Source organism: Notamacropus eugenii, chromosome 2, assembly GCF_028372415.1.
Source record: "Notamacropus eugenii isolate mMacEug1 chromosome 2, mMacEug1.pri_v2, whole genome shotgun sequence".
NCBI classification, from domain to species: domain Eukaryota; kingdom Metazoa; phylum Chordata; class Mammalia; order Diprotodontia; family Macropodidae; genus Notamacropus; species Notamacropus eugenii.
Window position 1 is genome coordinate 443,781,170 of NC_092873.1, and position 26,180 is coordinate 443,807,349.

The window sequence follows — 26,180 nt, forward strand, 5'->3', positions numbered from 1 at the left end:
ACAGAGTGACTTGGACTTTCTGTAGCATGCTGTTGGGATTAGGGACTTAAGTTTTATCATCCACATGTTTCATTTAAGAAAAGGGAACCAAGATACCCATAACATTCATTCCAAAATGAAAGAGAAAATCCTAAATTAACCCTCTTGCTACAGGGTAAGAGAAACAATTTACTAAATCATTGGCAAGTGATAGGCAGACTATTTTACAGTCTGAACCAGACAGACGTTGCCCAATGAATAAATGAAGAGAAACCTGTTTTAATCTTTAGCTTTTTTCCATTTGTCGGAGTCAGCATAACCTTTGTTTCCCAAAGGAGCCCAAAGCAAACTAAATTTGTATCCTGGGATAGGCCCCAAGTAGAGGTGGAAGTCCAGGTTTGGTAATGAGCTTTTAAAGTGCTGTTTCTCAAAAGTGGAGATTAGAAATTATTATTATTGTTAATTAAGAGAAGTAGCAGGGTCATAATACCAGCCAGAGTCCTGGGTCTGAGTGCTGACTGCCCATGCCTATCCGAGCTATCTTCGTAAAGTCACATCAACTGGGCATTAATTTTCTCATTCATACAATGGGGGAGAGGAGAAGAGGTGTAACATAATGGAGGCTGTTCAGAAAATGAGGCAGACAAACTGGAACTGTGATGTTAAATCATTTTTATAACTCATAGCTGTGGACCTAAGAGGCTGTTTTGTTTTCTTCCCTCAGTTGGCTTCTTCTGTATCCTTAGCACAATGCCTGGCACACAGATAATAGAAATAATAAATAAGATAGAGAAATACTCATTAACTGGCAAACTTATTTTACATATTGAGGAAATTGAGGCTTATACAATTTAGAAACTTAACCAAGGTCACAGCTGTAGTAAGTGGCAGAAGTGTTTCATTCTTTTCAAAGACAGCAGCTTTTCAACACAAGCATCAAGGGTTCAGAGAATGCTAACTCTCCTTTTTAATCCCTGGGCTATACTCCCCCTAGCCTCAGAGCTCCATTATATTATCCAATGGGGTTAAAGGTGGGGTGAGAAATCTTTCAAACTCCAGGATCACTTTTTCCCAGTAATTCAGAGAGATTGTAACCTAGGGCTCCCTGGGCTGCATTTTATTTGGGGGAGCAGGAAAGTACAGAAGATTGATTGCCTTTATGCATCAGAAGAGTTAGAGCTGGGTTTGCTTCACATCTCGTTGGGATTATCAAGACAGGAGAGGAGGCCAAAGAGGGGGCCCATCTGATTGGCACTTGAAGTTAGCAGAGTCTTGAAAGAAGTAGGAAAGAGAAAGGAGACTTTGGGATTAACTCCAGACTCTTTTCCTAGTACTTGTGTTGAGGCACCCCATTTGTTAGCAGGCTGGAAATTTGATCTGCATTATTTTTGTGTGCATATCTCTTTGTGATTAATTAGAAAAGATGGTATCTTTTAATTATACCTACAATCAAAACCTCGTCGTACCAGCTGACACTGGGATTCAGGTGGGCATGGGCTGAGTTCACACCACTTGACTTCCTCACAGGCTTTTCCTGCTGTGTTTGGGGGACACGAGCAAGTGAAGTCATCCCAGATAGAATAACAAACACCTCCATTGTGGCAAGGGTTGTACTAGAAGAAAGAAATGAAAAGAAGAAATAATGTAATCAGGTAGAGGTAAAATGAAAGCAAATAAGACTATATAAAAAGTATCTATTTCTTCTCCCTCTCTCCCCACACCCCCTGCAACTTATCCTTTCCCAGAGATTTCAAGGATTTTTCTTCTCTCTGCGTGTGTGTGTGTGTGTGTGTGTGTGTGTTCTTTTGATGCATTCCAAAAAGGTTTCCTATGACAGGAAACTTTCCCAAACATGACACAGGGTTACAACATATTAGTTTTAGATGGTGCTTCCAAAGCATTTCAAATGAAATGGGAGTTTTAGTAATTCCACATGTATGTAAGTGCCTTTTAAAATTTTATCTGTAGAGCCCCATACTCAATGGACAGATTCATATAATTTGAGGTATGTGGTAAGCTTCTAAAACGTTTTTCTTTGTTGTTTTCAATACTGTTCAGAGTTGTGATTTTATCAATGTGGAGAACTCTGTGGTATGGCGACTCCTTATCTTAAAGAGTTTGTTGGGGCTCTGAAATGTTAAGTGACTTGCCCATGGTCACACAGACAGTCAGAGACTTGCCAGGAAGCCTAAATCTTCCTGATTCCAACCAACCCTTTATCTACTACGACCCCACCCTGTTTCTCTTCAGGAGCATAGTACTAGAAAAAGAAATAAAGCTTTAGGTTCGTAAAATAATTTTATGAATGTTTATGGAAAATTGAAGTAACATAAATAAGATAGCTGCTTTCCTTCCAACTCATTTTCTTGCTGACTTTTTCAGAAATATTGAACTTTTTGGTGGATGAAGGCATTTCAATACCACAGTTGGCGTAATTAAACCTATGAAATAGCAGTAAGAGCTCAGGAAATAAATCTTTTATACAATCTTAAAAAGACAATGTGTTGCAGTGTAAACAATGCCTATGTGGAAGCCAGGAAGATCTGGGTTCAAGTTTGGCTTCTGACACATACTGGCTGTGTGATGCTGGGCAAGTCATTTACCTCTTAGTGTTCTAGGCAGCTCTCTATAAATTGCACAGAAGATGCAGACTTGCATTGGGAGGAGTTTCCTCCTCTAGGAGTTTCCTATACTAATGAAATCATGAATCTAGTTGATGTTCCCTCTCTAGGGGTTAAGCAAGCTACTACCTGAGGTCCAGATCCAAATACCACTTGTTTCTGCATGGCCACAGAGCTAAAAATGACTTTAAAAAATTTAAAGAAAGATTCATTTTAAAATGTAAACAAAAAAAATCCTTAGCTCACTACACAAAACAGGTAGGCTGGATTTGGCCTGTGGGTCGTAGTTTGCTGACTCCTGTGAGGGAAGAGGGGTGGTTGCTGTTAGGATTTGAGTCTTTCTTTTACCCTTTGGTTTTGTGGTCTGTAAGTTCATGTGACTGGTACATGGTGCTACTAAGTTCAACATGAAAGTTTGTTCTGCAGTGAGTTTTCTGAACTCCTCAATCCTAGCCAGTTTCCTTGAACTAGTTTGTTATTGGTCACCAGAGGGCCATGCTGGAGGTTACTGCTCCTAGAAAGAAACATCACACAGATTGAGCTTTACCAACGATGTGTTTATAGCATCCTTGATATACACGGAAACTACATAAGCAGTTTCAAAATGGATGGGGCAGCTAGATGTACAATGGATAGGGCAACTGGGCCTGGTGTCAGGAAGACCTGAGTTCAAATCCAACCTCACACACTTTCTAGCCATGTGAGCCTGGGCATGTTACTTAACCCACTTTGCCTCAGTTTCCTCTTCTGTCAAATGAGCTGGAGAAGGAAATGGCAGATAGCTCCAGAATCTTGGCCTAGAAAACCCCAAATGTGGCCACTAAGAGTTGGATATGACTAAAATGATTAAACAACAAATCAAAATGGACCCTACCTTGCAAAGGTTGTCCCCAGTGCAGCCAGGTGTCACATTGACAAGCGTCTGATTGAGGGTTAAATTTCCTTTTGTAATGGGGAATAACTCCAGTTTGTGACTATTTAATCGTATGTCCTGGATACATCCTTTGAAGTACCCACCCCAGAATTCAGTTTCTTTTTTGTCTGGTAGGCCTCCAACGTAGAGAACATCTCCACTTCGAATTTTCCATGTAGAAATAGGAAGATATCCTAGGTTTTGGGAAGATTGATAGAGTTCAATTTTATTTGGAGCCATTTTCAAAGTTATCAAGTGACTGTTCCCATCATTTAGAAGAGATCGTCCCAATAACTTGGGAGAACTTGGAGTAAACACCGCTATCCTTCCATGTTCTAGCCAGACATTAATGTATTGGAAAGTACTGTTCTTCAAGGCCAGGAGAAAGCCAGATGACTTGCGGGTTCGGACAAACATGGAGACAGCAACAAACTCCTCCTGGTTGTTGTCAAGTCTGAAGACAGCATATCCTGTGGAGTCATCTTGTCCAAATCTACCAGCTGTATACTCTAGGAATTTGGAGACAATAGGGATAGAGGAAGAGAAATGATAAAGAAACGTCTTAGGACTTAGCTAAAAAAAGAATGGATGGAAGAAGGAAATAATAGTGGGCAGCTAGGTGGTACAATGGTTAGAGCAGAGGTCTGGAATTAGGAAGACTTGGGATCTGATCTAGCCTTCGACACTAGCCATGTGGTCCTGGGCAAGTCACTTTGTCTCAGTTTGCCTTATCTATAAAAATGGGGATAATAATAGCACTTACCTCCCAGAGTTATTGTGAGGATCAGTTGAGATAATATTATTTAAAGCCCTTTGCAAACCTTAAAGGACTATATAAATACCACCTATTATTATTATTTCAATACATATTTGACTTTTAAAAGAGCTAATGCTGCTTTTGAGAAAGACATCACATCATAAAGGAACTGGTCACAGAGCGAGAACAGCCTGAGTTCAAGTTCAGCCTTTTAATGCATGCTAACTCTGGGGGGGGGCGGGGGGGAGGCTCTTCATCAAGTATTCTCAATGCAAATGAAATTCCAGCTAAGTTCTAAAATAATGTTCTTGCTCAATAAGATATCAATTTCATGAATATTAAGATGAAAGGGGGAGAGTAAAGGGTATCTGGTCCACCCCTCTCATTTTACATATGGGAAAACTGAGGCCCACAAAAGTGACATGACCTGATCAAAGTCAAACAACTAGTAAATGGCAAAGCCATGATTTGAACTTCGGTCTTCTAATTTAAAATACAGTTTTTTTTTATAATAGGTAATTGGATGGTAATATGAGGGATAGAGTACTAGACTCAGAGTCAAAAAGATCTGAGTTCATATTCTACTGACATTTACTGGTTGTGTGACCCTGAAAAACTCCCTTTACCTCTCTGTGCCCCAGTGTCTGTAAAGTGAAGAGATTTGGCCTGAGAGTCTCCAAGGACCCTTCTAACTCTAAATCGATGATCCTTGATGCTGCACTCTGCTATCTTTTATCCTAATGATTATATTGTATTTGACGGGGGCTTATGAGCCCAGACAAGGGCATCTTCATGCAATAGGGTGGAAAGTCTCAGAGGACTTCCCAGTGAAAAGACCACGGTTTGAATCTTGGCAATGGGAACATGGACAGGTAGGAAGCTCTCTGTGCCTCAGTTTTCTTATGTGTAAAAAGGGGATGATAATAGTGAGACTCTGCTGGGTGGTTGTAAGGAAAGTTAGTGTAGATTTTAAAATACTATATACATGTGATTGAGCTAACATGCAAATAGGGCTTTAAGGTTTGCAAAGCACTTTACGTGTATTAACTTGTTTGAGCCTCACCACAATCCTATGAGGTAGATAAGATTATCATGACCGTTTCACAGATGAGAAACTGAGGAGGCCCACAGAGGCTGACTGACTTGCCCAGAGTCACCTAGCAAGTAAGCCCATTGCTGTCCATCCATTACCCCAACCTGGCTGTCACATTTTTTTTTAAATGTCAAGAGTTTCAATGTCAGCTGCATGTGGCAGCCCTGGGATCTTAGGAGAGAAGATCTGTGCTAGTTAGGAAGCTAACCTGTAGGAAAACCCACGTAGAATAATAAAAAACAGAGCAATCATCCTGGGTGAAACCTTAATTGGCGGGGGGAGGAAAGAGGTACAGGAAAGGAGTTGGAAGATGCTGCATTTTAAAATTAATTCCTTATGTTGACTTATTCCTATTTTGTCACATGTTTCTACAACTCAGAGTGTTAACTGTGCACTAACATCACAATACTTTCAACAAACTGCTGCTCAAAACACTTCCTAGCTATGTTATTTTGGCACATTGGTTTCTGTGCCCGCTTTCTGACTTCCTATCCATGTAATACTGTTGAGTCTAGACTAATCAGAGCCTTCATCCCTGACTTACCAATGAAGGCTAGTCCCAGTTCAAGAAGAACACGCTGATAAAGATGTAGTCTGAAGTGAGACACACTTCAGAGAATTAGATGACTCGGTTGGTGTCTTATGACACCAAGATCATTAAAGTTGCATATATAAAGGAGATGCTGTGAACTGTGGGCCTTATTCTGTACTGCCATATTTCTATAACATCTACCCATGAACCAAATCTCAACAAAATCTGTTTAAAAATACACAGACGATATATCCATTTGTAAATTGATCATTTTCTATTTTGTTTCAAGACAGCAAGGTTAAAAAATAAACTTAAGACATATACTGATATCTAGTTAATTGTGTACTAAATTTGATTTAAAAATCAGCTAATTCCTCTGAATGGTATTGTAAAAACAAATATAAACAAAATTAAAAGGTATATTGGGACATTTTTATAAGACTCTTTATGAGTCTGCCTTCTAGGTTACGTTGTTTTAAAGGTATATCTATTCTTAAACTTTTATAACAAAGATAATTTTAAAAATCAAGATATTCAAGTAGGAACTAGAGCAAAACTGACCTACTAGACATTCCCTTGTGATATATAAATTTTGACTGTATTTTCTTCAGAAATATAGAATCCGTTTTTGCTTATTCCTGAGGCTGAAATGTCCCTCCTTCTCCGTCCCCACCTGCTCCATTCTTGCCTATCATTTAAGACCCGTCTCACATTCCGTCTCTTCCATGAAGCCTTCCTGACCTCCCCAGACAGAAATGGTTCTCAGACCTCATGCAGCATTTTGACCAATGTGTTTATCTCTGTGATTAATGTGTTTTAACCTGCATATTTAGCTAAAGCTCCATGAAGGCAAGAGCTTTATCTTATCAGTCTTCGCATTTCATATAATCTTACGTTTAGAGCTAAAAGGGTTCTTAAAGGTCATCTAGTTCAAACTCTCATTTTACAATTGTGGAAACTAAGGCCCTAAGAAGTGACTTTCCCAAGGTCTCTTAGCACCTGCCACAGTGTTTATATAGTAGATATTTCGTAAATGTTAATCAAATTGAATTACATTTTAAATGCTATTTTTTAAAAAAATTCAATTTTTGACTCTTTTTAAAAATTGGGCAAGTCTCTTATGCTTTAGTCAAAAATCGGACAAAGATCTGGGTCAATTCTCTGATAAGCTGAACTATAATAAACCTGCTTAAGCCATCATCTGGCTTGAAAACCACCTGCCTAAAAGGCTACATTTCCAGAGCACTAGTTTTATTTTCTCCAGGGGTAAGGCATTTTGAATCTGCATTTGGAGACCACCTGCTTGAGGCAACCACGGGTAGCTTTCAAAGCATATTGTTAGATGAAATAACCTCTTTGAGAAGGGCAACAGCTCCAAAAACATTGCAGTATTTTTATAGGAAGAATATCCTTATTAAGACAAGTTGGCTCTCGAAGCTTCAGGGATTTGAGGGTCAGAACAGAAACAGTCAACCTCAAGGGTGGCAGGGGTCCTTGCCCATCACCTTAGGATGCCCGCAGCACCACTTTCCAGAGACAAATTAGAAGAGAGACGCAGCAGCAGTTATTTTTTCTTAGGGAACTTTCCTTATCAGCTTCTCCACTGTTATTCTATAGGGAATGAACAGCTGTCTGTGTGGTATGATTTGCGAGGAGCCAGAAGAACCTCCATACCCCACTGGCCCTGAATACTACATCAAGTTCCCACATGACTTCTGCCTTTGGGCTAAGATACTGAAGTCTCATGTGAAAATGCAAATATTACCTGGGAGAGGCTAGACATTCAGTCATGCTCCAACGTTATAATAGGATTAGCTAGCTAGTCAGTCAGTCAATTAGCATTAATTAAGCATCTATTATGGCCAGGCACAGTGCTTAGAGTTGAGGATACTAAAAAAGGCAAATAATTCTCTGCTCTCAAAGATCTCATTCATACTACCACCCAAGGTTTGGGGGTCTTAGAACAGGTGTGCTTTGATGGTTGAAGGGTACCAGAAAGGTGAATGAAACCTGTGCAGAATTCTCTGGAACCTCAGGTACAAATGGGAGAATACAGTTGAGGGAATTTCTGGACAAGCAGGGGCACTACCTGGATCCTAGGAAGCCAATGGCAGCTTTGAAACAAATTTTAGGGGAAAGTGTTACTGAGGACTGTCCTAGGATGGAGGCCTAGAGGGACGGAGTATGTTTTCACAAAGACCAATGGGCCTAAAAAGCTGGTACTAGATCTGATCCTAAGCTCAAGCCTCTATCCCCAGTTTCCTTTCAAAATACAATGGTTGAATATCAAGAAAATTCAGGAGCCTCAGATGTGTAATCTGAAAATGAATGAATTCTCTTGAATCCATTCTAGACACAGAAAACAATGGTCAACCATATACATCTTGATGACAATATTGGATTAAGAATGGCTCTATAAAGTCTAAAAACCCTGCTTCAAAACTTAAAATTTTGCTTTAGCTAAAAATGGAAAAAAATTATTGTTTATTAACAAATCTCAGGGCACATACAATGATAATCTGTTAAAGAGATCACTGTGTCTTTAAGGAACTTTCCTGAATTGCCAAAAGCTTCAATATATGTCTTCATTAATAACTGTGACGTTGCCTAGAAGAGGAAGTAGAGATTGTAAATGAGAACCCGAGAATTCATAAAAAGTGGCCCTATTTAAACATTGTGAGTCAAAAGCAAAGACAATGAATTATGGTATCCTGTTTTCAAGATAGATAGAATGATGGGGTTTTAAGTCCAACCTACTCTGGCCTTAGAACGATCCTATGATTTTTTTTTCCCCTAGACTATGCTGGATGCTGCATCTTAAGCAATTTTTGTGTAAACAAAACTGTTAAGAGAAATACGTGGGTTTCTAAATGCAGAGAAAATGTGTAAAGGCACATGTTAAATGAAGCATGCTTCAAAAAGAATTCTAAGTGTGACTAGCTGAAGTTATTTCTCAGACATGTTATTGAACTTGTGATCACCAAGTGTGAAGTAGGAAGTACTGTTACAGCTGTGATTGAAACTTTCATTATATGTTTTATATAATATTGATCCACCGTTCTCCCCTACTCTTGTTAGAGTCACATTAATCTTGTAATCCTTATCACTTATTCTTAAGCTTTTTAAATATTTATTTTTTACTTCTGCAAAATAAGGAATATCATTTTAAAAATAATTTCAAAATTTTGCATCGTTGAACTTAACATCTAACTCGGATTTCTTATGACATTAGCTATCCTATGAATAGCTGAAATCAATTATCAAAAGTGGCTAATGAATTTTTTGCAGAATCTCCATGAACTATTGGATGCCATGCTTAAAGTTCATTTAGTGAAAAAACCATTGGATTTGAAATTAAAGGACCTTGGTCTGAACCCCAGCAATGCCATTCATAACCTGTGCAGCTCACACTACCTCTATCTTCCATAAAATGAGAAAACAGGACTAGATAACCTCTAAGATTTCTTCCAACTCTAAATCATAATCCTATTAACAATCTAATGTCCATTACTTAAGTAACTTTAAGGAATGATGTGGGTACCACTGTACCACTCATTCATTCTCCTAACAAAGGTCCTCTGTGCCTTGCTGTAGACTTTCTGAATTGCTGTGGCTAAATGCATCACCCTGAAGCCGATCTGGCAATGAGCCTCTCCATTTTCAGCTAAGCTAATCTATAGATGATAGACATATACTCTATTGTTGGGCCTTTACCGGAAGTCTTTCTAAGCAGTTCAGAATTGCTAGAGCTGACACTCTCCTGGCACACTCTTGGTGAAGGAAGAGTTACCTCCATGCATTGGAAGAAGACTTTTTTGGGGGAACCTGTTAATTCTCACTATTGTCAAATCAGAAAATTCTCTTTGTTGAGATCTTTTTGGTTATCTTAATGGTTTGCTTATTTAAGAGTACTCAGGGGTCCCTAACTCTACAAAAGGGTGACAGAAGAATGCTGGAATCTGCTTGAACTAGGTAGGGAGAGTTGCTTGTTAAATATTCAGTATGAACATTTAAACCTCAGAAACTGTCAAACACCACAAATCAGGGTTTGATTTTTTTTTCGTGTGTGTGCATGTGTTTATTGGCTAGACTCTGGAAAAGGATGGACAAAATGTTAGTGATGCAGATTCAGCTCAGAAATATGTCCTGCCCCTTTGGAGATCCTGTTTTTAAACATTTACCAGATACACTGTTAGGTATATACCAACATAACTGGCATTTGTAGTTATATAGTTTTAATAACAAGGATGTATATATCTGTTTATCTGTACAGATATATATGTGTATACATACAAATATACATGTATATATATATGTATTTAAAGCTTGTTTTCTCATTTGATCCCCACAACCCTATGAAGTAGGTGCAATTATCATAACTAGTTTCACAGAAGAACAAAGTGACTTTCCTAGTGTCACAACATAAATGTATATGGCAGAATTTGAACTCAGATTTGACAAGAGTCATTAAAATGAAAGTTATTTTTTAGTCATTCGTGAATCTCTACTATGATATGCACCTGTACTGGCTCAGCACCTGCAACTATGACAAGACATTCAGCATGTTTATTATTTTCTTTCTCTGACACCAGCTGACTAGCCTCTTCTTACACTGTATGGTGAAGTGATTGTAGCTCTCTTATTTGTGGCTCTTTTCTAACCCTGATCACTAGCTAGCCTTTACCACCTGGTGCATCCTTCAGACCTAGAGTGGTCTCTGTTACTCATCTAGATTGTACAAGGACAATACCTTCTCCTCTGAAGACTTGCAAGGCAGTAATGCCTTTACCTTCCCCCTCTCTCTAGAGTTTACAAGGTGAAACTAGATTGTAAGCTCCCTGAGGTGGTTTTTCTGTCTCTCTTTTCATTTAGACGAGTGCTTTGCCCCTATACTGAGTATTTGTGAATATCATACTTTCCTTGTTTGTTTTCTTGGCTAAAACTCAGAATCATTCAACAAATGATGGCTACTACATTCTCATCGATGAACAAGGAGGCAGATATTTTCTGTAGGTAGGAAATCATGCCAAGATGGCTAAGAAATGTCCTTCTCTCATCTCCTGTATTTTCTCCACCTCCATTTTCTCCACTTTTCCATTGCTTTCCTCCTTCCTATTGTCCTTGTAGGATCAAAGAAATGCTGAGCAGACTTGTGTGCCCAGTAAGAACAAAGTCTGACCAGGGACTGGTTTTTCTGATTGAAGACTTGCGCTATTCTTGGCCTTCCAGGGCAATCGTGGCTATGTAGCTTGGGCAGGCTTTTCTACTAAAAGCCACGGCTGTGACCTGGGTATCATGCACAGCGTACTTGTATTCTACCTTCACATATATACTTGTGGCCTCATCTAAACCATCCTGATGCTCCAGCCTGTGATTCTGTCTGTCTCTCTTTTCTCACCCCCACATCTTGTGGCTCTCAAAATACAATATGTACTGACTTTATTCATCTTGTCACCCTTGGCTTGATAGTTTGTGAGAAAAGCTGGGTGGAGTATTTGAAAATGAGATATTCTGAAAAATCTTTTGCCCTCTTCTCTATAGAAAAGTCACTTTATCAGGTTCACAGTGGTAGCTGTTTTGGGGGTTTGGAGAGGGTGGGAGCACAAGGATAATACCCCAGTGATGAAGGAAATCTGCAGGTAAGGGTGGGGACCTCAAGGATTAGGTGAAACTTTGTTAAAGTAGTTCTTGGTATGTTACTTTTAGTCATCCAATTCAAAGCTCCTTTTCCAGGCTATTCATCCATGGGGATGTGCTTTCATTATGTTTGGAAGGAAGTCTAGCTAGACTGAACAAACTATGGAGTAGGTGGTTTTTTTTCTTCCAGGATGTTATATGGGGTGAGCTAGATGATTTCTGAGGTCACATTACAGATTCTGTGGTTCCTGTGGGGTTCTGCTTTCATCTAACCCTAGTTAACTAGTAGTGTTACCCTATTTTTTAAAACTGGGCATTCTTGATACTGAAAATGCCTTCAGAGTAAAGTAGAAAGAGGTCTGAGGATCTGAGCTTGAATCCTGTCTCTGTTACCTGGGAAATTTTGAGCAAGTCATTTAATGTCTTTGGACATCAGTTTTCTCATTTGTAAAACGAAGGAATTGGCCTAGGTGACCTTTGAAATTGATTTCAGTTTTTGATATAGATAATCCTCCAATCCAAAGAAATGAAGTTCTAATAGTGGAATATTAAACACTGAGACACCTCAGTGGAAATAATCTTTTTGGACAACTGTCCCTCAGATAACACACTGTAAGCAAGTACTGATCAAGTACTGTACTTGATCACTTATCAAGTTCCCTCTAGAGAAGGATATTCCATTCATCAATCAGTCAATCAATAAGTACGTATTAATCACCTATTATGTGCCAGATAACATCTATAAAGTAAGTTAATTGGTATTTACTGGATTAGCATATGAAACTGGAATTTAGGAGTTTGTTGGTTATATTTAGCCATCAATGAGTAGAGAAGAATCCTTATGGGAAACTGTCAGAACCAAATTGTTGATTGGGGACTTGTACTACACCTACATATTTACCTGGTGGCCATTGTTCACATATTGAAAAGTGATTAAGTGTGAGCGGGATGTGTGGGGAAGGAAGAGTGAAAGAGATATTCTCATTCTCTCTCTCTCTCCACACGCACACGCACACACGCACATACACTCTAAAAACCCTGGAAGCTCTCCACCAGTCTGATTCTACAGTGTGGTCTTGTCAGCATAGTCGGTGACGGGAACAAACCCTCTGTTCGTTCCCAACAGATAATTTTCATTAATAGTGACGTACAAAATATTTTAATTTTATAACTAACTAGTTCTTTTTCTCTATTGGCTTGTTAAATGAGGTGATATGTAGAAATACGTATTATATATATATATATACACACATATACATTTAATATATATATACACACATATATGTGTATTTGCCTTTAAATTTAAAATGACAGTTTTCAGGAAGAAAAGGGTTTTTTCCCCCTCTATATTCTTGTTGGGGAGAAAAGATCTTTCTCTATGAAGCAGCCTTGAATTTTCCAAGTGCTTAAAAGGGAGGACATTTTGAATGATGTGGCAAATTAGAGGATGCTGAAATGAGAGGAGAGGAAACACATCATGAAAATACAGCTCAGTACCCCAAATTTTCTGTTTCTCTTCATAAAAAGAAAACAAATCTTAGAAATAAAACCAAAGCCTACTGAACCAAACATCCCTTGAACCTACTTTTCTTGGACAGTTAGCATCAGCATGGTCAGTATTAACCTCATGGGTCACTACATCTGGAAGGTGATCAAAATAAGTCAACATCTGTTTGCTATTTTGTATATGTAGTGAAAATATTGCCTAGTGTCAATTAAATACTTGGCAGCAACTTTTCTTCAAAAAAAAAGGAAACATTGCTTAGGGTCTCCCTAACTGGAGTGTTTCTGCCCGTCATTCTTTAAAAAAAAAAGCCCACATATTACAGGCTGCCATTCCATTTAAAATATTGCACAGATCAGAATCCTTCCCTCAGAATGAAACAGGGCCATGATTTGTAAAGAATATTGCAGTCCTGGTGGGGGGTGGGGATGGAAATAAAGAAACCTGAATAGTTTCTAATAATTCTTAACCATTCTTAACTTATAAGGTTATATCGTTAGAAGGTTATGCTGGCCATGAATGGTTTTAATTTCATTTCATATAAAGGAGAAACACATATTTACCAGATGTTGTTCTACATGCCACATTGCATTTCAAACCTTGGGATAAATTATTGCTAAAACTTCAAAGCAGTCTGTTGCAATTAAATTTCAGGCATTGTCACTGTATCGTAATAATTTTACTGCTAATAATAATGTTAATAGTGAAAAGAAAGAATGTATATATTGCTATCAGTGACAGTCTTATGAAATGATCCCACCCTACCTCCACACACTGACTTCTGATTTCACTGGTCCAGGGAATCTCCTTTGTGGAAACTGTCTACAAATGCAGACTGGCAACTGGGTCTGTAAGACTGGAGAGTCTTAGAGACTTAACCAAGCCACTGTGAGGTTAAGTGAGTTGCCTATGACCATGTAGGCCTTTTAAACTCCAGGGCCAGCTGTCTATCTACTGTGCACATTGCCTCTAATAAATGGCTGAGAGTTAAAGATTTTGGAATCTATTTCAAGCTGGATCGTGCTAAAGGGAAACAAACAAAAAAGCAAAAAGATTCCTAGGTTCTTCTGAGAGAGAAGATTATGACATTTCCCCCACTTTGAACAATCTGGCTCAAAGGTTTTGCAGTGTCCCTTGGATGCTATCTCGCTAAATAACCCCTTGGAGAAGTCAAGTGACTTTGTAAAAATTATCCTGCAGCTCTTTCACAGTGCCTGGCACATGGTAGGTATTGAGTAAATGCTTGTTGACTTGGCTTCTTCACTTGAAGAGCATTAAATGGAATAGGAGGGAAAGTCTGCCTGTACTCAATAGTCACAGAGGATATTTCTGAGGCCTCCTCCCCTGAGGAGTATTTCCCTGTCAAATTAGACTTAAAGTAGATCCCTGATCTCCAGCAAATGATTAAAGTTTAATGGCATTTTACAAACACCAAGATGAAAGCACCAGATGAGTCAGAGCTCTTGGCTTATTTTAACATCTCTGCATGAGTGAAGCCCTGGCTTCCTATGGATAAAACCCGAAAATAATTAAGGCACATTGCTAACCTCCTCTTTTCTTTCTCATCAGTGGGCAATCAGCAACAGTGGTCCCTGAGGGTCATTCGTTATGTTTTTCTAGCCAGCAGTAGTAGCAAGCAGGTAGCTTTGTCTTCCTTGCTCAGCCTTGTGGCTTAACCCTCTTTGGGCAAATAGCACATTCTTACCTCTCAAACAGTTCACCCCTTCATAAGGCCGGTAGCAATCGCACTCGTAACTAAGCCACAAGTTGATGCAGCGTCCCCTATTTTGACAAGGGTGGTTTTCACACCAATATTTTTTGTTGCAGCCTGCTTTGACGTTGAAGGATGAACCTGATGATATGTTCTCAGGAGTAATGAGATTCGAGTCTATTTCAATGTCTTGGAGACAGCCTACAAATGAAGGTGCAGAATGCATATTATAGATGTTAAGTAGAGCAGCACCATCATTCGTCTTCCCTACTGGTAAACCACCCAAAAACGTGTTTTGAAATGCAATCATCACTTGGTCACTATCAACTGGAGAAGGAGCTTTATTGACACACTTCTCTACACAGGAGTTGTCACGCAAAGTAAGGGTAACAGCTTCTGCTAAGGTTACCTCCACTGAATGCCATTCTCCATCACTGGTATTATGGGAAATGTGCAGCAACACCTTAGACTGGTTATTAACTTGGACTGATAGGTAGACGTAGCCATTCTGCAACTCAAGTTTTATGTAGTTGTCTTTATCGCCTCGGAAGAGTAGAAGAGCTGATGGCTGTACAGTCTGAAAACTAAGGGCTATGTTAAAGAGAGAATCCTTGATTGGTCCTAGAGCACTAGTGATCCATAGGAAACTATTACCCTCAAAGGAAAGGGTAGTCATAATGTCACAGAGCGACCCAGAATAGCCAGGTTGGCAGAGGCAGCTGTATTCATGTTGGCCATTTTGTATGTAAGGGATGCAGATTGCATTGTTTTGACATTTGTTTAGGGTACAACCCAGAAAAATATCACGGCAGTCCACTCCCCCATAAACTATCCCCTGGAAGTCTTGAGGTGGGCAGTGACAAGTGTAATTCCCAGGAAAGTTCTCGCAGGTCCCACCATTTTTACAAGGGTTTGAGGAGCATTCGTCAATGTCGTCTTCACAGAGGATCCCTGTTAAATGACAGAAAATATTTTGAATGAGTAGATTTAGGTCAGACATTCAGATTTCATTTAAGTATGGAGACTGCATAATGTTTATTTAGATCAAGTCAAGAAGCATTTATTAAGTTCCTACTACGTGCCAAGCACTGTGCTGAACGCTGGAGACACAAAGAAAGTCAAAACCAGTCCCTACTCTTACTGAGCTTACAATTTAATGGGAATACAACATACAAGCAACTATGTACAGAGAAGATCTATCTATCAATCTATCTGTCTATCTGCCTATCTGTCTAGGATAAATTGGAGATAATCTCAGAGGGAAGGCACAAGCATAACAATGAACCTATTTTGCAGTGACTCTTTAGAACTGGTTTATCTTTAGACTTCATAATAGAATAACTCCTTTAAAGAGAAACTGAGGCAGAAATCAGTCACAGAATCAATTGACAACAATCAATTTTTAAGCATTTATTAAGTGCTAGACACTGTACTGGGCTCTGGGAATACTAAGAAAGGGAAAGTGGTCCCTCATCTCATAAAACTCACACTCTAATGTGAGAGAAAACATGTGTAAATCAGTACACCCAAGATACAGAGTAAATAATAAATAACTTTATAGGGAATGGTTATTAGCAGTTTAGATATGGGAAAGCCCTCCTGTGGAGATGGTCCTTGAGCTGAGTCTTAAAGAAAGCCAGGATTCTGAGAGTTAGAAGTCGAGATTGGAGGGCATTTCAGGCATGGGAAAGAGCCAATGAAATGGCATGAAGATGGGAGATGAATATTGTAGGTAATGCAATATGACTGGGGTGCAGAGTTCATGAAGGGCTGTAGAATATAAGAAACTTGCCAAAGAAGGAAGGGACCAGGTTGCAGATCATAGAATGTTGGGGGCATCAAAACCTCAAAGGTCATCTAATCCAAAACCAAACACTGTTGATAAAATAATCCTTAGCCTGTGTTTAAAGACCTCTGAGAAGGGAGAAGTAAACCTTTGGGGACAGGTTTGTTTTCTTTTTGTTGCTGTATCCTTGGCACTTAAAACAGTGTCTAGGACAAAGCAGGTGTTTAATAAATACTTGATGAAGTGAATTGATTTTCTGAAGCTGATCATTCTATGGTTGTATCACTCTCACTGTTATATCACTCTCCTTATATCAAGCAAAAATGCATTTCTCTGAAGTTTGCACATATTGTCCCTAGTTCTCCCTTCTGGTGTCAAACAGAAGAATAACTCTAAAGATATTCATTCATCCATGAAATGTTTATTAATATTTATTACATTTAATGTACTGTGATAGGTCCTAGAGGAGCTCCAAGGATTAATGAGATATGGACTCTGCATGCTAGAAGTTTTTACTGGCATCTATTTTTGTTCTATGGTATATCAAGGGCTTGGACTTTCTGATTTGGAATCTCACCACAAAGACATTTATATCCACCAAGTTTGATACCAGAGGGATTAGCCTACAATGCCAGATGATGAATAGTACTTCAGATATGGAGAGCAGGAGGAACTGGTCAGTGATTTGTCCTGAATGTGCACCATTTGTATTTCTGCCTCAGTCAAGTGGTTGGTATTTGTATGTCCAAATTCTACACCACAAGTTATGTTCAGGACAAGAGATCTGATTATGAATTCAAGAGAGAAGTAGCCCGGAATTCAGCTGCAAAGAGGTACAGTCTCAGGGTGCACAGTAGAGATTTTATAATCACTGGAGAGGAGTGGGGATTATGATGGGAAACCATTAAGAAGTGAAAAGACATCGGAACCCAGCAGTGAATCTACACTGCAGATTGTCTAGGAAAAATGAAGTGCTCTTAGAGGAAACAGGAGCAAGGCTTCAATAGGAAAAGTAAAGGTGGAAAAGGAAAATCACTTGGTCCAGGTGAACTCTATCCTTGGCTACTGAAAAGAGTGGCAGAGGTAGCTATTGAGCCCCTATCATGAATATTTCAAAAGTCTTGAGAAATAAGAGAAGTAAGTCAAGGGGGAGGGAAGGAAGGCAAATACTCCTGCTTTCAGAAAAGGGGTGGTGGTGATAAGAACAGCATCTACACACTATGGACTAGTGAGCTTGATCTCAATTTCAAGGTCATAGTAGAAGTCCCTGTAGGAAGTCTGGGCAGTCATGGCCTGGCCATGAGGAGTTAGGTCTCAAGAGCTCACGGGTACGAAAACCAGGAGGAAAGACTTTTTTGTAGGAGGAAGGTGAGAAGCTACTGAAAACCAGATTCACCATTTTGCCTAGGGCCAGTTCTGATTTACTAAGACCAAGCTGAGTAAATAATTGCAAATTTGGGGGAGGTGGTATGAGAAAAAGGGACAGAATCCTAAATTTGGAGACAGGGAAATCTGTGTTTGCATTCTTTCTCTGACTTCTACTTTCTATGTGACCATGGGCAAGTCATTTAACTACTCAGCCTCGGTATCTTCATATGTAAAATGAATGTGCCTTTAGTACTTCTCTCTTAGGCTAGAGACAATGTCTATAAAGTTGTCTTTAAGCTTTAAAATGTTTTATGTCTGTTTTTATTCTTCCCCCATTGCAACGCTCAGCTCCTTTTGATAGATTAAATGGCTGAAACAGTTAGTTGTGGGAAAGATTCTCATTTGTTCTTTTAATTGAACTGTCACTGGCCACTTCAGATACCAAGCAAAAAGATGATGTCTGCCCAGGAAACTATTTGAGTTTAATTTTTAAAAACCAGCAGGGAGAAATGCCCGAACAAAAGTGGATGTTGAGTCTTTTGTTCAAACGAACAAATACGATTAGCAACAACACTAAGAGTTCTTCATTTCTTCAATAAAACAAGTGATTGATGAATATTTTATGTTTATTTTGGTTCTGTAACTATACCTCCTGGCATAATGAAGCTCTGTCTAACTCTGGATCAGCAAGGAGATAAATCATTTTTTACTCAAAATAGATTTGAGTTAGAAGCATAACCTGCTGGGACCAGAATGTAAATAGATAAGTGGTTATAACAGCCAACCCTACTTGGCTTCTTCGTCAGGATCATTCACAGTGCCCATTCAAAGAGGAGTTCTTCAATCTGCAGCAAAGGAATCATTTGCTTTTTAAGATGGAACAACGAGAACGTGACAATCCTTTCAAAGCAATTCAAGTCACACCCCAGAAGGTGTGTTCAAGAGAAGAGAGCTGATTATGGATTCAAGAAAGAACTAGTCCTTGCTAGCAAAAGTCAAGCTATAAAGTAGCACCAACTCAGAAAGTCCAATTGAGTACTCGACTACCACAGCAGAGATGTTATACCCAGTGGTGACAATGTGAGGATACCATAAGAAAGGAAAAGACATCAGGGTGCAGCCTCAGAGATACTATGTGACCCTGGACAAGTCACTTCACCTGTCTGCCTCAGTTTCCTCATCTGTAAAATGGGCTAGAGAAGGAAATGGCAAATCACTCCAGTATCTTTGCAAAGAAAACCCCAAAGGGGGTCGTGAAGAATTGGACACAACTAAAAAATGACCGAACAACAACTAGTCCTAATCCTTTTCTTCTGATCTGTATTGATTTGCTCTCATCTGACAGCTTCTGTGGTTCATCTTTATCATTCCTTGTTGCAAGAGCATCTTCTTGATGCTCAGAGTATTTATCTACCTTCTTTCTTTTCAGGAAGGCTCCAAAACTTTTAGATTGCAGGGATAAGTTCATAAGAGTTCATAAGAGCACTTGCATTTCCCCCATATCTTTGAAATGTCCTATGTTAGGCTTTAAAATGGGCTTCTTTTATTTTAGGAGCCACCAGGAAAGAATTATACTTACTTATGTTGTCATATATACATTCTACTCATCTGCATTCCATTCATTGCATTATAACATCAAAGACTTAAGGCTAGAAAAGACTTAAGAGGCTGCCCAGGTCCAATGATATTAAGTAACTTACTCTAGGTCACACAGGGAGTTGAGTGTCAGAGGTAGAATTTGAACTAAGGATCTCAGACTCCAAATTAAGATACTTCCCATTCTCCTATGTGGTAGGAAAGGGCAAAATCTATCAAGTGAGCATTTCCTGTTTTAGGTTAGATTTTAATAATTCTTCCCTTAAAAAAAACATTATAGATTTTTGTTATTTTCCTAAAAAGTAGTTATAATCTTGATTTTTTTTTAAAAAAAATATGTTTTTTTGGTGTGTGAGGATTTGACTATGAGAAGTCTGCATCTTACCCAGATGGTCCTACTGAGGAATCAGCACAATTTCTTCAATGTTATACAAAGATAGCTTGGAAATGCTGAATTTGGGGAAATTTTAAAAAGCAGATCTTTGCAATTAATTTCATGAAAAACCTTCCTAAGTCAGCATCTTGTATGTCATTTATGATATATATATGTATATATGTGTGTGTGTGATCCTTTCCTATTAAAAAAACTAAATTTTTTAGAGTAGAATGAAAATGCATATGACTATTATAACTCTGGAATATCTTACTAATTGTCTGTTACAGTCCTTTGGACTGGGAAGGACAGAATAAGTATGGCTAATAGGAAGATGATTTCAAAAGTGAGTAGAAAAATAGTAAGAAAAAAATGAGTTCAAGTCATTGGACGAAAATAACTGGTAGATGAGATTGCAGAGCCATAGTCAATGATCTTTGAAAGATCATGACGAATTTTCAAAGCCCTACAGAATTGAAAAAGGGCAAAAGTTTCCCCATTTTTAAAAAAGAATAAAATGGAGAATGCTGGCTATAGGCTTGTGAGACTAATTTTGATTCCTGGCAAAATTCAAGGATATATTATTAAAGAAATGATTAATGAACATCTAGAAAATAAAACAATAATCACAGATTGCATTTCTATCAACTGTTGTATCAAGACCATGGCATTCCAGACTAACTCTACTTTTTTTTTTTCAACAATGTGAATAAACTGGCTGATCAAGGAATTCTTCACATGAAGCCTATCTAGGTTTTTATAATTTTACAAAGTTTCTCTCATGCTATTTCTGGAGAAAAAGATGGCTAGACAATAAGACAATTAGATTTTTAAAATGTTTAATGAGTAGACTGAAAGAATAATAATTCATGGTTCAGTATCATCTTAGATGGACTTTTCTAATAAAGTGCCCCAATGAAGTATGCTTGGATTTCAATTATTTATCACTGATTTGGATAAAGTCCTGGTTGAGATTTACACATTGGAAGACAGTCAGTATCAAGGATATTTAGAGGCTAGAACACTGAACCAAATCTAATAAAGATGAATTTAAAGAAAGCATATATAAAGCTGCACACATGTATTCAAAAAAATTCTGGATCCACATTTTAGGAAAGTTATTAAAAAGCTAGAAGGCGTCCAGAGGCAAGCAAGCAGGTAGATTATGGACTTTGAAATGATGCCACATGAGGATTGACTAAAGGAAATGACCCTGGTGCAGAGAAGATGTAGAGGGCCATAACTATCTTCAAGTACAGAAGGGTTGTCAATTAGAAGAGAAAACAAATTTATTCTTCTTTGTCTCAAAGGGGAGACCCAGAAGCAACGATCAGAGATTACAAAAAGGTAAATTCAGGCTTGGTTAAAGGAAAAAATTTGTAACAATTAGAGCTCTTCTAACATGCAACACACACCACATGGGTTCCCCATCTCAAGCACAGGCTGAAGTATCCCTTGTCTGGTATCCTGTGGAAGGGATTCTTATTCAAGTATAGGTTGAACAAGATAGTTCCCGTGGTGTCTTTCAACTCTTTATCTGTGATTTTTGTAAAATGTGGTAAAGTTAAGCCTTTCATTAAATGAGGTAAGCAAATAGAATGATTCATATGCTAAAATGTAGGGAGGAGTAAGGAATATGTCCAGATCTAATTGTTAAAGCAGACACTTTGGAGAGGGACAGTTGTGACATAGAAACAAGGGTAGCAATAGTCACCCAACAATTCACAGGACAAAATAACTGGGAATGAGGTGGAGAACAACAGTTGTCAAGACCTCAGTAGTTTATACACCAATCACAGCCTGACAAAGAAAATAAATCTGAGAATGCAATTCAAGGGCATAGATACAACCAAGACCCCTAACAGATATAAAAAAAAAATATGGAATCGTATTCCTTGTTTTAAAGAAATAGATCAAACAACACTGGAGATAAGCATGTGACTCCAAATCACACAACAAATATATATTTCATCTCAGCTCCTCGTTGATGTAAGGCAATCCTTTTTACTCTTGCCTAATTTGACTATCACTTTTCCTGCAACTGCTGTTCTAAATCTTCTTCCTCTTTTGTTCTCCCTTATCATTCCCTCTCTTCTTTCCAGTTCACTCAGCAAAGGAACTCAACTTGTACTTCAAGAAAGTAGAGGCCAGTCACCATTAGCATCCTCTTCCCTAACTGTAAGCTTATTGAATCAAGGATAAAATACAATTTCTCTTCTTGACTCTTAAACCCCTTCAGAATATGGTTCCAGTCTGTCTTTCCAGAGTGGTTACATATTATTCCAAGTCACATACTATGTTGTAGTTAAACTGCCTTGTGTGCTGTTGCCCTTAAACAACATTCCTCTCTGTGCCTTTGTCCCTATGCCTAAAATGCATGACCTCTTCATTAGATGGTAAACTCCTTGAGGGTAGGGACTGTCTTTTTGTCTCCTTGTATCCCCAAAGCTTAGTACAGTACCCAGACTAGTAGACATGCTTGTGGATTGATTGAACAATTTTTTTTCCCTTTCTGTTTTCTCTGGGCAAGTCATTTAACTCCTCCTCTTGGTTCTCCTCTATCTCCTCTGCTGGATCTCCATCAATTAACTATGGAGGTCTTCTAGGGGTCTGACTTGAGATCCCCCATCTTTTCTCTCTATTCTTCCTCATTTGGTGTCCTCATGAAAAACCATGGATTCAACTACCATCGCTGTGCAAAACTCCTCACAACTTACCTTACTCTCCGATGAGCACTCCATGATGTAGGGCATGTTGGTTTACTTACTCTTCCTTACACATGGTTTCATCTCCTGTCAAGGTGTCCTTCCAGGCTCACATCCCCTCCACCTCTTTGAATCCTTTGCTTCCATCAAGAATTGGCTTAAATGTCACCTTCAGGAGTCCTTTCCTAGTCCCCCCAAGCTGCCAGTGCCATTCCCTCTAAGATCTCCTTGTACCATAGTTTTTATATACCTATATATGTCCAAGTTGTTTCGTCCATTAGAATGCTAACTTTTGTGGGGCAGAGGGACTACGTTGCTTTCATCTTTATATCTCGAGAGTATAGCATAATGCCCAGCACATAATAGGGACTTAACAAATGCTTATTGATTGGTTAGTTCCAGGGAAATGCAAGAGAGAAAAGATATACATGCTAGTCGACATGAACATAAATGTACTAAAAGTCTAAACAGTAGAATTAGGCATGGAAAATAAAAAGATAAATATTTATATATGTATCCTTCCTTAGAAGCAGCTAAGTGATGCAGTGTATATAATCCTGGGCCTGCAGTCAGGAAGACCAAATTGTAAATCTAGTCTCAGAGCCTAGTGGTCTTAGGAAAATCACTTAACCTCTGTTTGCTCAGTTTCCTCAACTGTAAAATCAGGAGAGTAACAGCACCTACCTCAAAGGGTAGTTGTGAGGATTAAGTGAGATAATAATTATAAAACACTTATCACACTGGCTAGCACCTAGTAGATGCTATATAAATACTTATTCCATTCCCCTCCCCTCCCTCTGCTTAGACATCATAAACAATTTGACTTTGATACTGCAAAGGGAAAACAAGGTCAAAAATATCTTATTTGATACACACAGAAAAATAAAAACAGAAAAAATAATGAAACCTCTTTGTCAGCTATTTGACAAATGATGAACAAAGAACAAGGTCCACTGTCAATCAAGATGAGCAGATTAAGCAATATTTATAGGATTGTCTGTGTCATTCAGACATCTTGGCTGTTTGTTGGTTTTTTTTTTAACTGTACCCAAGTTGGTGTGTTTAGCTCAAGTATATATGCTCTAAGAAAGAAACTTCTAAAGCTGCTTTTTTTGGTAGTGTGCATTTAAATTGTCTACTGAGCTAAATATTATGATTTTATGATGTTCTCAATATTCCTTGGTCTCAGGAATTTAACTTTTAATATTGAAAATAAAATTTTAAAACAAATATGCTTACGTGATATTTTATTACCTGACACATCCTAAAGTTTCCATCCATTCGTGCTCTGTATCTTAGGAAGAAAAAATCCACATTGATGAGATCACAGATCCATTGGAATATTGGGGTAAATGACATTAATTAATACACATTTTTAAAAACCCTGACACTATTGCTGTATATTAAAGAGATTTAAAAGTAATTCTTATTATAAGATATTGTTGTTGCAACAGCTAGTAGGAACTGATTTCTACAGAAATTTATGATCTAAGCCATTTAATTTTCCTAAGCTTTAGTTAAGTTGTAATGTTTCCTTGATTTAATCATTTAAATTCATTTTTTAAATGAGACACAGAAACCTTGAGTTTTTACAATGATGTCTACCCTGAATTTCATTATTTAAATATTCTAATTATCAACCAAGAAATGTACTAATAACGAAATCAACTTTAATTATTAAACATTGTTGGAAAACAAATCTTTTTTTTAAAAAAGCTATAAAAGATTTGATGTGTTAAATTTTTGTAAGAAATAAGACAAGAGAGTTACCTGTGAATATTGCAAGAAGAAAAATTTGTGAGGTGGCTGCAAACATTTTTCCAGAAGAAGATAAGATTTTCCAAACTCCTAAATCATTGGCAAAGCCAGTTAGTGATAATTTTATAATGTTTCCAGAAGTTAAATCTTGTTTTCCAGAATCACCTACTTCCACTAAGATGTTGAGATACGAAGCTTAGTATTTATTGGCTGTGCATTTTCCTCAGACCAGGTCAGCAGGGCTTAGCATAAGACTCATTTATTCTGCTTACGCAATAGACCTAAAGCATGTTTAGCTTCCTGAACTGTCCATCACAGAGAGAATGATCTTTTAAATTAATTTCAATACCTTTATTGGATAAATAAAATGATCTATGTCCATAGGAAGATGAGTTAGAGGGAAACAGAAGGAATACTGTCATGTGAATACACTATAGATTACCTGGAAGGAAGGCAAAAATGAAGGAAGAAACGTAACAGTGGGAGATGATTGTGAAAGGGAAAAGTGTGCTTAATATATGTTTCACTTCACAATTTTGCCCAAGCAGTGTCTTAGGATGAGTTCAAGTGATGTGGAATCTTCATTATCTTACAGCTGTCAGAACTATGTAGAATTGTGTCAGTATATAATCAGAAAAGGTCTCTGAACAGCCAAAGTTCATGTCACAAAGTTCATGTGCATTTCTTATAGGAGGGAATCTTTAGTCTGCACAAGAGTCTGTGAGGTAATTGAAAAAGCTGTCTCTTCTGAAATTCAGAAGCATTTGGGCAAGAATGAGAAACAAAAGTGAAATTAACATGGGAATATGCTACAGATCACCTGGAAAAGAACAGGAAATATTTGAGGAGTTTGGAAAATAAATCATAAAACTGACATGGAAACATGCTACAGTGGTGATACAAAACTTCAATTATTAGAACTTCTGCTAGAGTTTCTCTCTATTGAAAGCAGAGCATCTAAAATATTCTTGGCTTGCCTTAATTATAATTTCGTTCTTCAATAGTTGGAGAAAGCAATGGTGGGAGCTGTTCTTATTGGCCTGATTCTTATCAGTGAAAAAGAGTGGGCTGTTGAAGTAGAAATGAGGAGGCCTTAGGGAGATGGGGGAGGGGGAATGACTGTTGTACTTTATAATTCTCAATAGAGTTAAAGAAAGCTGGGGATGGGTAAACTTATATCCTAGACTGAGGGAGAACAACTTTCAAAGGATTTAGAGAAAGATTAAATGGAATCCTAAAAAATCCTAGAGAATTCTTCTCCTTGTCCAGTTTCTGACTTTCTGGACTTCAAGATCTTGAAGTTATACTGCTAGCTCCCCTTGAAACTTCTCTCAGAGGTTGGGACCTCTTTGTCCTGGAACAGTCTGCCATGAAAGTCTGTTAACTCTGGACTATTTCTCTACAAGACCCACCCTATCCCTTCATTGACTGACTTAGATCTCAAACAGTTAAGTAGATGAGGGAAACAAGGGCAAGTGGCAATCTGTTAGAAATAGGAGTTATAAAGCTACAAGTGAACTGCAGCTAGGGAAGAGTGTTAAGGACAACAAAAAGGTATGCTTTTTAAAATTATATTGGAAGGAAAGGGTATCAAAGAAAAGACAGGAGGATTACTCTGCGTGGAAAATAAAAGAGGCAGAAATGATCAACTTGGCTTTCTTTTTTTTTTTTCCCTCCCTTTACCACAGAGAATGATGTCTGGACTAGAAAGGACAAAATAAACAACTAATAAAGAGTTGAAATTCATGATTAAATAAAGAGATAATAAGAGAGCTCCATAGTTCAAATAACTAGTCACTAACAGAAGAGATCCTAAGTTACTGAAAGAACCAGTAGATAGGATCGCT

The 26,180-nt window shown here is 38.1% G+C and overlaps 1 protein-coding gene across 1 annotated transcript in view; it reads right to left on the reverse strand.

Moving 5' to 3' along the window:
• The window catches only part of CRB1 (crumbs cell polarity complex component 1), a 287,284-nt gene that overhangs the window by 58,104 nt on the left and 203,000 nt on the right, over window positions 1-26,180 (reverse strand). The window contains exons 6-8 of the mRNA XM_072648310.1: window positions 14,742-15,698; window positions 3,475-4,022; window positions 1,427-1,592 (exon numbers count right to left, since the gene is read on the reverse strand). Coding sequence (XP_072504411.1) covers window positions 1,427-1,592; window positions 3,475-4,022; window positions 14,742-15,698 — 1,671 coding nt within the window. The remainder of the gene's footprint in view (window positions 1-1,426; window positions 1,593-3,474; window positions 4,023-14,741; window positions 15,699-26,180) is intronic.